Source organism: Aricia agestis, chromosome 11, assembly GCF_905147365.1.
Source record: "Aricia agestis chromosome 11, ilAriAges1.1, whole genome shotgun sequence".
Lineage (NCBI taxonomy): Eukaryota > Metazoa > Arthropoda > Insecta > Lepidoptera > Lycaenidae > Aricia > Aricia agestis.
The window spans coordinates 5131998-5144307 of record NC_056416.1 but is presented as its reverse complement, the minus strand read 5'-3'; the positions used below and the strand labels follow the sequence as shown (position 1 = coordinate 5144307).

Genomic DNA, 12310 nt, shown 5'->3' with positions numbered 1-12310 from the left:
CACGACAGTAGCAAACTATGAAAAAAGCAAAAGCTAAGTCTATATTTAGGACTAAAAAATTATTATTTTCAAGGCCGTTACTAGTATTTGAGTTTTAGGGAGCTTTATTAGATCTGGGGTTTGCTTACATGTAGATGTTGTAGCTACCTATACTGAGTGGAGTGGACTTTATCTGTCATAATAATAATACACATAATATAATGACAATGATAATATTATATCGATGCGATAGTGAATCTATATTTAGGAACAAAATATAAATGACCTTTTCTTCAAGGCGAAAGGAGATTCGAGCCTCAAAACAATGACATATAGGTACCCTGCGTTCCATTAAAGCATTAAAAACATTTAGTTATGATCATTTTTAACGCTGAATGGAACGCGGGGTACGAGATTGAGTTACATGTTGTTCAAAACTAAACAATAAATGATTTGAAATTTCAGACAAAATAAAAACGTGATTCATCTTAAATTAACTTTATTAAAATATATTACATACTAAAATTTACTTTACAAAACTTATTTAACTAATATCACATTTTATTGCACCGGCATTGTTTGGAAAGTTTCCGATTTCCGGATTTTCCGGGATATTTTCCTAAAACTTCTAGAAGAATTATTAGTCCCAAACTTCTCGGCATATTCCCAGGACGTCACGCTGGTAGCCCTCCTGACAGGGCTCGAATCTCCGGAAGAACAGCGCGCTGTTGATGGGCACGAAGCGAGATGGTTTCACGTTTTGCAGAAAATCCTGAAAGAAATAAAATGTAGTTACGAATATGCATTTTTAACCGGGATTTGGCTTGCGCTTTGCCACATTACCGCCGTGATAGTCACAGCAGTCTATCCACGAAAACCCTTTGACAAATTAACATAATATTGTGTTCACTTGTCTTGATATTTAATTGGTATTCATAATTTTTTGTAAATCTTAAAAAATATGGAAGATACAGACACATTTTCAGAATATTGAAAGAGAGCAAAGTTATATGTTTTTATTAAAGAACATTAATAGCTATTGGAAATTTTGTATAGAACTAGGTATAATATTTTACTAAAATTTTTGCTTACCAAGGGTATATCTGGCTGCTCTGAACCATCTTTGTTCGTCCAGCCTATAGCTCTGCCGTAGCAGACTCCTATAAGGAGCAGAAAAGCGAAGACAACTTGAAACTTCATTTCATAGACGCTTCTTTTTATGATTTAAAACTGGTTCTTAGTATTTTACTCGTACTTCCTCTATTATTTAAAGTGGTACCAAGTTTTTATACTCGTAAATCTGTAGGTAAGTTCTCTACTGGTGTTACAATAATACTGATTTCCAATGATTTAGTCCTTATTATATAAATGTCTTATCTATTTGCGTAAGATACCAGTGAGACAAGCTGGCTACATATTTGTTTACATTCGCGTGACGTAGTTGCGGTCCCCTTGTTTACACGGTACACAATGTGGTCAAAATATGGGAAAAGACGTCAGACCGATTCTGAGACTGCAGGAAATAGCTAGTCGTTAAAAAATGGTAAGTTTTGGGATGTTGTTTTTTCCCGATTATTATTAGCAAAAGATTTTTGCCTTTTTATTGCCTCCTAATTCTTTTTACCGGACTTTTTGTGTAAGTTTTCCAATTCAGGACTTATTCATATATTAATATTTTCTCCCTTTTTGGTTCTTTGCGCAGAGTTCAAAAAGGCTTTGCAAACCGGACTCTTAAAATCTTTTTTGGTCATATGAACCCGTTAGTTTCTAAACGCTACATTCTAGGTCAACCTGAATGTAAACTGTTGCGAGGATCATTGATAAGTATCGTCTAAAACTTATTTTACCATGAAATATATTAAATAAGACGTACTTATATATTTTAAATAGAATTACATATTGATGTAAGTAACATAATATATCTTTGGCTCTACAAAGGTAGTTAGATGAACGTAATTTTAATAATAAATTGCGTAATATGTAGGTGTGTTTCATGGAGTATATTACGAACATCAGGTGATTTCTAAAAATTCGCCCTTGTACACACACACTTGAAAATAATCAATGATTTAATACGAACCACTCACGTTATCTTGATAAAAATATACGGAAAAATACTTAGTTTCCTCATTGTTTACAATAATATGCTTGAATGTAATTGTTTACAATAATATACTTGTAGTTGAGTATATTTGTGTGTACTGCAACTTAGTTTTGCCTCTCACAATGAAGGTTTGCTATGAATTTTCTGCTCTACAAAAGTAGAGTTTGAGGTTACACTCGACGACTACAGATGTTGTTAAGTATATTTTACTAGATGATGGCCGCGACTCTGTTGCGCCAAAATTTTTTTATCGCGAAGAAACCGTGCAGTTTCCTATAAAAAGTGTCCTATGTCCTTTTCCGGGACTCGAAAGTATCTCCATACAAAATTTCTGCAAAATCGGTTCAGCGGTTTGGGCGTGAAGATGTTACAGACAGACAGACAAACTGACACACTTTAGCATTTATAATATTAGTATGAATTTATCAACCTTACGCTATAAGTCAATAGGAACTTAGTATTTTACTCTTAATGTTTATTAATACTTTCAAATGTAGTAGTAATCCCATCGCGACTGGTTGAAGTCAGTGGTTGTCAAAATCGGGGTGCACACGAAGTTGGTCCCCATCACTTCTCCGGGGGGACAGGATGTATGAGCTGAAATATTTGTGAAATCTTAAAACCAGTGGCTGCGGTCAATCGTTATATAATTCGTAGCTAGAGGAATTTGGAAACTATCATGCAATGAATTTATATTTCAAGATTAGGATGCGAAATAGAAATATTCATAAAATTACAATTAATAATAAGGGTATTATTATTTTTTCTTAACTGAATCTGAAATTAATAAAAATATTTTTGAAATATAACTAACCCAACGAAAATTATAATATTATGTTGACTTAAAATTTATCTGTTAAACTTTAAACTAAACTTACTTAAATATTAAATAAAACACCAAATAATTAAAAGGAAATTTATTCAATGCACAAACACTAAATCACAATTTTATTAAAGATGACAAATACACACTTTTTTTGATACTGCACTGTGATTCTATTTATTTTTCTCGACTAAAAATGATACTGGGACGCTTCGACCGCTCCCGCCAATGGTTCCTCGAGTTATTTGCGCAGAGCAGCTCACAAGTATAGGAACAGCACAGTTACCCATCGCAGTAGGAAAAAAAGCCACAGTCGGTGGCACACTTTGGGAACTTCTGAAGTACGGCGCCGGCATAATTGGCAAAACGTTATGCATGACAGCATCCTGCTCCACCTCATCCCATAGATCGTCTTCGTCACTTCTCAGAGTCCTTTGTAGGCGATTCGGGGGCACGGGCAAAAAGTTTAGAGGCACTGGCCGCGCGTATGGATACGGTATGAAATTCTGCGCCGCAGTTTCTGGATTCCATGCGCTGTATTCTTCTGGTATTATATCATTTTCGGGTAGCAGTTTGATCGTTGGACTTAATTCGCTGCCATTTTCGGTGTTTTCCACTTCATCACCTCGTAACTCTTGGAAGTTCCCCGGGACCCCTTCTAGTATCTCGGTAGTTGGTTTGTCGAGAAACTCTTCTGCTAATGCAGAGTTTAAAATAAATAGCACGAATACTATAGCGTGCTTCGGCATGGTTCAAGTGGAAATGCTTGTTATTAGACTAAAAACTAAAATCCGTTCTTTGAATATCAAATTTCGTTGATGCGAAGTTACGAATTAAAGCGGAGTATGCAGAAATTATAATTGAACCATATTTTATTAATTTAGGACTGAATAATAAACAATATTGGAGCTATTGAAATGTTGATATATTGTTTCTGTGTTTTACTATTTTACTAGTAAGCTGTAGCAAAAAATTTGATTATAGTAGGTATACATTATTATTAATTTTATTGAAGACTTTTAAATTTAAACTTAGTGTTTAAATTTAAATCTATAACATTATCAGGACAAATAGTATTAATATTAAGTATTCTATTTAATCCCTTAAAAACTCAAGAAGATAATAAATATTATTATCTCTATTAATGTCAATGTTTACCTTATACTGCTTCGAAAAAAATATTATAATTCAAAGTTAACTGTAGAATTATTGTCTAACAGTGTAATATAGCTAATTCAGGATAGCTTATGAAATAAAAGAGAGGAATATTTTTAATTTTTTATTTTGTGATGCATTCTTAAACCTAAACATAACATAGCAGTCCAACGTAAAAGCCTATCTGTACATAAATTACGATAAAATATTATTTACTCGTGGGTTTTCTCCAAAACGAACTCAGTTTTATGGTTGTAGGGCGCGTGGGTCCTCTGGACTTTGAGGATCGGAAGGTCGGCCTCCTTAGCGTCCCGCTTCATGTAGTAGACCATGTTGCCATCCCCGGATCTGTAGCCCGACGAGTAGGACGGTTGGGGCTGGGCCTTGGCCAGGGTGCCCGTGGCGAGGGACGGGGAGCAGCTCACCAGAATCGGGATGGCGCAGCCGCCGACCTTCGCGTTGGGGAACACCCCGACGGCCCCCGCACCCCCCGCGCCCCCCGAGCCGTCGGCCGAGGATCCACTGGAGGCGCCGGCCGAGCCGTAGCTGCTCCGCGCCAGACCGTGGTTGGCCCACTGCAAAGCGCTGTACTCGTGCGTCGGTCTAGCCATCATGTTCATGCGCATGCTGGGCTGCATGGCGCCGTCCATGTGGTGGTGCATGACGTGCATGTGGTCGTGATCGGGCACGCTCGTGCCGAGCGCCGACAGGTCGTCGTGGCCCATCTCGAATTGACTCACCGGGTCGATGACGTCGCCCATCTGAGCGGCACTGAGGTCGGTCCGCAGGTTCATGCCGCCCGCTCCCATAGCGCTCCGTTGCTCCTCGCCCGCCCAGCGCATAAAGAAGGGATCCTCGGCGGTCTGCTGCTGGTTCATCTCCATCATGCTGTTGTCCTGATTCTGGAAGACGTTCACGTTGTTCTGGTCGAAGTTCATGCCGACGGAGCCGAACTGTTTCGGCATGTGGTGGCCGTGAACCATCATGGGCATGTGCGAAGCGTGGTGCTGATGCATGTTGAGATTTTGCTGCTGCATCATCATGTTATTCGGAGACATTTTGAAAGATGCTTGCTCCTGAACATGCATATCGGGTGTCGTGCGCATTTCGTGGTGCTCGATCGGGTGCTTCTTACTCTCGACGGGCTTTGGCGTCTCCAGTCTCGTATTGTCGTTTTCAGACAACCTCATGCTAAGGGTATCGAACAACTTTTGTTTTCCATCATCAGATGATTTTTCTTGTGTCCACAAAGAATTCACGGGCTCTCTCCTTTCCTGCATTTGTTTGGTAAAATCAGTGGGTTCGTTCGATTTCATGATAAAACCGTTTTTTTCTTGTGAGATGTGTTGTGTGTGGGGTGTTTGAATTTCCATGTCAGTGACCATTTTCAGCTGGGACTCTTTTTTTAAGTCTTCATTGTCAGTCTGCATCTGCATCATTTTGGTAGAGTCCACATCACTCCTTTGTTTCTCTGAATCCATTGTCTGATCACTTGTTTTCTCCAAATTCTGTACAAACTTCACGTCAGTCATAGAATCTTTTGTCTCAGATGCATCGGTGTCAGATCTAAGCTGCTCCTTGACGGTGTCTTCTTTCTCTATTTTGTCTTTCTTTGTTTCTTCAGTCTTGAAAGAATCCTCAATATTTCTAGCTATCTCCATATCTCTTTGCGCGCTTTCCATAGCTTCCTTCCATTGCGCGAGGCGTTCTACTTCCGACAAAGTTTCCTTGAAACTGTCTTCATCTGCTGTAGATTCTCGTTTCAAACTCATCGATTCCAAATCTCCGAAGCTGTGGCGTATATTTTCTAGAGCTTTTCGTGCAATTTCGATGTTACTGTGCAGCTCCGAGTCCAATTCGATGTCGGATCTCGACTGCCCCGTTTGTGTCTTCTTTTCCATGTTAAGGAAGTCCCTGTGTAAGTTTTCCACGGCCTCCTTAGCCATCTGAATGCTATTTTCCATCTCATTCTCAGACATCAATACATCAGAACGCGCTGCGGTCGTGGGCTTCATGATCTTCGATGGCATTTCGGTTTCTTCGTTGCACACGTTCACTTTGACTGGAGTTTCACATTCCTTCTTCGATTCTCTTTCTTCCTCGATATCTGCATTTCGGAAATGGTGGATTCCAAACTTTTTGTTGATAACGATGGGCTTCTTCAAGCCGGTATGTCTCTCTTCGGCTAGATGTGTGTTGACGGTTCCATCTTCTAGATTCTGAGCAGTCAGTTGTGATGTTTCTTCGAGCGGTGATTTCTTCTGGCGGTTGATGTGGGAGGTTTCGTCCAACTTGTCGATGATCTTAGTGGTTTCGACGTCTTTCGGGAGGACAGTCGGAGACGCCGTGGCGACTGCTGCCAATGTCAAAAGCACAACTACCGTCTTCATGGTGTGCTATGTTTCGTTTGATATGAAAGTCGATCTGTATGCCCCATTTATACGAAATTAATCAATAACGTTCTCAACATATCGACGCAGGAGTGGACGTGCTAAAATTAACAATAATTATCTCAAAAGCTGAGATGACATTTTGCATATTAGGGTTAGGTAGTGAAATATTATTTAGATACTGTATTTAATACAAAAATGTTTTCCTTATAACTTCTTACTGATAACACGAATAGGAACTATTTTGTTATTATGAAATTTTTAAATCATAAACTAGGCAATAATATTAGGCAAATTATGTGTGTAGTTAAAAAGCAAAAAACCGTGGTAAAAACTTAATAAGTGCAAGCTTTAACATAAATTAAATTATTCATAATATTTTATATTCTAAAAGGAATAGACAAACATAAGTTGCTCATTACTTAAAAGATTTAACATCATGTACACCCGATAGGTACATTAAATAAATTAATGTGCGGAACCAAATACATTTTATTGAGATAAAATATTTAACCACAGAATACATGATGATCAAACATGATAGTACCTATTTTCTACGACATCGTTCGCGTGAAAATAGGAAGTAAACTTGAAAAGCTACCTTTGTATTTAGCTTCTTAACCCATCAATTCCCAAGCGGCAGCCGACTGCCGCATAACAATTGAAAATCTATTGTGTCTGCGATGCCTACGATGGAGGTGCTACTGTAACTCGACTTTAGTATAGTCTGGCATAAAAGTGTTGAAATTAAAAAGTGGCAACATTGTAGTGTCCCCTTTCAAATCAATCTAAGAAATTATGCTTAGGATGCTTCTCATAAAACCAAAATCACCATATGTTTCCATATAAATTTCGAGGAGTTCCCTCGATTACTCATGGTTCCCATCATCAGGTCACCACTTTTGTGAAAATGAAACCAAATTGGAGTGAAACCTCATACAAAAAAACAAAAATTTCGAAAATCGGTTCACAATCGGCGGAGTAATCGTTGAACATACAAAAATAAAATAAAATCCACAGCCGAACATATAACCTCCTCGTTTTTTGGAAGTCGGTTAAAAAAAGGGCTGACACTACGATGTTGCCCCTTTTTAATTTCTTCACTATTATGCCAGACTATAGTCGGAAGGATTATGATTTTGGCGATCTTTATAATATGTGTACTTGTTAAATCTTGTTGCCTAAACTACTGATCTAATTTAAATTAATAGGTACGATGTCATGGTTTAAACAGCCCCGAGTAACTTAGGATGTACGCTGTCGGGTTATAAATGTTATAATATCCATACTAATATTACCTCTTCACGCCTAAGCCGCTGAACCGATTTTTTGAAATTTGGTATGGAGATACTTTGAGTCCCGGGAAAGGGCATAATATACCTTTCATCCCGAAAAATGTACGGTTTCCTCGAAATAAACGAATTTTGGCGCAACGGAGTTATTATGTTTATGTATACATATTATGAATTTTACAAAAATAAAAAAGAAAGTCTTTCAGCGCTGGCTCTTAGCCAGTGAAGTCAGTGAACTATACAGGGTGTAACAAAACTAAGTGATAATACTTTAGGGTGTGTACGTGTTCCTTGTAGGGAGTTCACAGTGAAAGTAGCAGCGCTGAAAGACTTTTTTTATTAATTTTTTATGAAATAAGGGGGCAAACGAGCAAACGGGTCACCTGATGGAAAGCAACTTCCGTCGCCCATGGACACACGAAGCATCAGAAGAGCTGCAGGTGCGTTGCCGGCCTTTTAAGAGGGAATAGGGTAATAGAGGAGGGTATGGAAGGGAATAGGGTAGGGGATAGGGAAGGGAATAGGGTAGAGGATTGCACCTCCGGTAAACTCACTGAATCGGCGAAACACAGCGCAAGCGCTGCTTCACGCTGGTTTTCTGTGAGAACGTGGTATTTCTCCGGTCGAGCCGGCCCATTCGTGCCGAAGCATGGCTCTCCCACGTGTAAACCCACGTGGGAGAGCCATGCTTCCCACTGTTGTATCTATGGGCAAGCGCCCCAGCCACGCCCCAGCATTACGAGTTTCCCCATACAACAGTAAAAAAAATAAGGTTTTTCAGCGCTGCAAACCCTATAGTATTATCACTTAGTTTTATTAGATCCTGTACTACGAATAATATTTATTATTCGTCGATCCTGTATAAGTAACACGTAAACACTACACACCCTAAAGTAGGTATCATCACTCTCTTTGTTACATCCTGTAAAATTTGCATTCCAAATTCTAGATATCTTTGTTTATCGTCTATAAAATAAAAATTAATTTTAAATTTTGTTACTCTCGCTAAAACTCAAGAACGGCTGAACCGATTTAGCTATTTTAGTATTTAAATATTGGTAAAAAAAAAAAAAAGGCCTCCGTGGTCTAGTGGTACAGAGCGCGGCTCTTGACTCGTAGGTCGTGGGTTCGATTCCCGCGTTGGAAACATGTTATTTCCAAGTTTGGTTAGGACAATGCAGGCTGATCTCCTGATTGTCTGACAAGTAAGATGATCCATGCGTCGGATGGGCATGTAAAAAGTCGGTCCTGCGCCTGATCTCTCGCCGGTTGTGTCGGTCTGCCGTCCCACTGGGTTATGAGAGTAAAGGAATAGAGAGTGCTCTTGTGTACTGCGCACACACTTGGGCACTAAAATTACTCCTGCGTAGCTGGCCTGGTTTCAATGAAACCGGCCACCTGCACCGAAACCGGTGTGGGAGCTATTTATTTTTTGGTGAAAATCCAGGGAACAGGGGAAGATTTATATTAGGAGGGAACTGGTAGGAATTTAAACGGGTCATTTAATTTCGTTATATACTTAATTAGTTTGGTACATATCATTTTGGTACATATCATGAAATATCTAGAGTGACACAGTGGTGATGATGATTATTTGACGGACATGATATGTTCTGAGACCTCAATTACATCCGTCATACCGTCACGTTACACGGCGATTCAGCGTTTCGCTGACTCGGCACCGCAATTTTTAGAATTCTGATGCCTTGGCAGTGCTGCTGCCAAGTCGAGAAATGCGGTAGAACTACTACTTCTCTTTTTAAAAAGACGGAGGTTCTATGTTCGATTGTGGATAGTTTTTTTTTTTTGGAAATCCGGATTTATTAAAAAATGCAAAAAGTCATGTTTGGCTTCGAATTAATATAATAAAACTAATATTAAACGTTAAAAATAATATTAATTGTGAACAATTTCATTTCGAGAATAATTGGGAACACCAAGACGAGCCAAGCGATCCAATAATATTTAATCTGTACTTACTTTAATTATCTACCATTTACTGCGGCCGTTTTAAATACATATTAGTTCGAAATATTTATAAGTAATATCCATTATTTCGAAAATTGTCGTGCAGGTGTTGTTATTTTGGTAGTTTGTGGCCAATTTTGGGCCCTCTACAATTTAATACTTATTTATAACAACTCTACAAGTCTCTCAAATGGGGGCTGCATCACACTATTTATAAAATAACAGATGTAATGATAACTGGCCAAGTTAAATCTAACTTACTTTAAGATGTCATATTTTTAAATAATAGCAATATCCAATAAAGCAAAGAAATTATAGAGTTTAATATTTGGTTGTAATGTTATTTTGTTTCTATTTTATACATATTATTTCGATTTTGCACAGAACTTGGCACTCATTTAGATCTTCATTCTTTTAAGCCCACAGCCAAGCATAATTTTTGTATTGAACTTGGTTCTACTCTTTTACATTTGTTTTTGGTGAGACTTATTTTTACTATAACAACTAGATGACGCCCGTAACTCCATTGGGCCAAAATTCATCGCACGCGAACCGTACATTTTTCCGAGATAAAAAGTATCCTATGTCCTTTAACGGGGCTCAAAATATATCTGCATACCAAATTTCGGTAAAATCGGTTTAGTGGTTTGTACGTGAAGAGGTAACAGACAGACAGACAGACACACTTTCCCATTTATAAGATTACTATAGATATTATGGATTTTATTGTCTGTTTTTCTATACAGTATGTAACGAAACTAAGCAATAATACTTTAGAGTGTGTACGTGTTCCTTATAGAGAGTTCACTGTGAAAGTAGCAGCACTGAAAGACCCATTTTTTTACTTTTGTATGGGAAAACGATCGTGACGTCGGGGCGCTTGCCCATAAAAAGTGAAGAAAATAATTGGTCTTTCAGCGCTGCTACTTTCACAGTGAACTCTATAAAAGGAACGCCTATACGCATCCTAAAGGATAATCACTTAGTTTTATTACACCCTGCATATTTGACTTATTAAGTGTTGTAATTCGTAAACAGTGGCGTATTAGGGCGTAGTAGGGCTCAGAAATATTTATTGCATTGAGAACGTAGGGCCTCATCAAAATAATTTTCTACGGGCCCCAGATGGTATAGAACACTTTACACCACTGTTATTTTTTTTTTAAATGAAAGTCCAGAAAATAATAAAACGAATTTATTTCACAATAATTAATCTATTCACTGAGTCGCGTCTTCGCATCGTCTGCACTGGGGTGGGCATCCGCGTGGTCGAGTCGGTAGTTGACCGGGGTGCTGTAGCTGTGAGGCTCCGCCTTCACCAGCCGCCCCTGAACCACGTTGGGAGAGCAGCTGACGAGCAGGGGCATGCCGCAGCCCCCGGTGTTGGCGTTGGGGAACACCCCGTACGCCAGACCTGAGGGTGCTTCGTAGCTCCTGGGCATGCTCTCCATCTGGTCCGCGTCGGAGAAGCTCATGGTCTCCTGTTCCTCATCAGCTCGGTAGACGCGCCCTGGCATGTAGGGATAGGCGTAGGGTGTGGCGTACCCATGACCGTAGGTTGCGTAGGGCACGGATGCGGCGGCAGCGGCGCAGGGAGACACGACAGCATACTGGTTCGACCGTCGTCCCCTCGGGTAGTTCAGGCGCTGGTCGAGCTGGTTGTAGCCCAGAGGCTGGTTGTAGGCTCGGAGCTGGTTTAAGTCGACGGCTTGGTAGTCCAGAGGTTGATTGTAGACCAGGGGCTGATTGTAGGCTCGGAGCTGGTTGTAGTCCAAAGGTTGGTTATAAACCTGTTGGTAGGCTTGAGGTTGGTTGTAGGCCTGCGCTTGGTTGTAGTCCAAAGGTTGATTGAAGGCCTGCGCTTGATTGTAGTCCAAGGGTTGATTGGCCTGAGGTTGGTTGTAGTCCTGTTTATTCACAGTTTCGACGATAGTGGGTGCTGCCTTCACCAGCGCGAAAAGACACACGCAAAATACAACCTTCATTTTGTCGATATTTCTACAATTTGCCAAACATTTTGTTGTCTCAGTGTTATTTATACATGTTCGAAATAAATTGGGTCATCGCATTCTTAAACATTCGTCACCTGAATTCGATTTTGCAAACTGTGATTTTGCACGATGTGATGTTAATTTAAGTGTGTTATAATAATTAGTATTTGTAATAACTTATAACAATATTTTAAGCATTCAACCGACTGCGAGACATTAAAGGAGTATAATATGGTTGTCATTTGTCATGCGCTACACAAAGGGAAGGGGGCGTCTAAAACTACAAAGTGCTTTACATGATACACGAAAGCTCCCCATTACCTATCAATTCCCCAAAATTACCTGGACATTTCTCCACCGACACGCAGTCCTTGGTATACTCGTCTCTCACATAGCCGGATGAGCAGTGGCAGCCCAGCTTGCACTCCCACTTGGAGGGGCAACTAAACCTCGTCCTAGCCAGCAGCCGCAAGTTGATGCAAGTCGGCGGGCAAGTCCAGGCACAGAGGGTAAACTCCTCGTTCTTGTGCAAACAACCCGCTGACGATATCTTGAACGCGATAACATTTTCAACGAGAAAAATAATAGAGAACATCGTAAAAACGTTC

The 12310-nt window shown here is 39.7% G+C and overlaps 4 protein-coding genes across 4 annotated transcripts; all 4 read right to left on the bottom strand.

Moving 5' to 3' along the window:
• Positions 1-605: 605 nt before the first annotated feature.
• On the bottom strand, positions 606-1480 carry LOC121731662. The gene is made up of 2 exons (XM_042121219.1): positions 1072-1480; positions 606-751 (listed from the first exon to the last, which is right to left on the bottom strand). The coding sequence occupies exons 1-2, from the start codon at positions 1177-1179 to the stop codon at positions 620-622; spliced, it is 240 nt and encodes a 79-aa protein (XP_041977153.1). The 5' UTR covers positions 1180-1480; the 3' UTR covers positions 606-619.
• Positions 1481-2985: 1505 nt separating this feature from the next.
• On the bottom strand, positions 2986-3714 carry LOC121732120. Its single transcript, XM_042121915.1, has one exon. It carries the CDS (start codon positions 3653-3655, stop codon positions 3080-3082), a length of 576 nt encoding a protein of 191 aa, XP_041977849.1. The 5' UTR covers positions 3656-3714; the 3' UTR covers positions 2986-3079.
• A 458-nt stretch (positions 3715-4172) lies between these two features.
• On the bottom strand, positions 4173-6490 carry LOC121732114. Its single transcript, XM_042121910.1, has one exon. The coding sequence runs from the start codon at positions 6449-6451 to the stop codon at positions 4274-4276; it is 2178 nt and encodes a 725-aa protein (XP_041977844.1). The 5' UTR covers positions 6452-6490; the 3' UTR covers positions 4173-4273.
• Positions 6491-10891: 4401 nt separating this feature from the next.
• LOC121732118 lies at positions 10892-12296 on the bottom strand. Its single transcript, XM_042121913.1, has 2 exons — positions 12045-12296; positions 10892-11797 (listed from the first exon to the last, which is right to left on the bottom strand). Exon 2 carries the CDS (start codon positions 11694-11696, stop codon positions 10926-10928), a length of 771 nt encoding a protein of 256 aa, XP_041977847.1. The 5' UTR covers positions 11697-11797; positions 12045-12296; the 3' UTR covers positions 10892-10925.
• Positions 12297-12310: the final 14 nt, after the last annotated feature.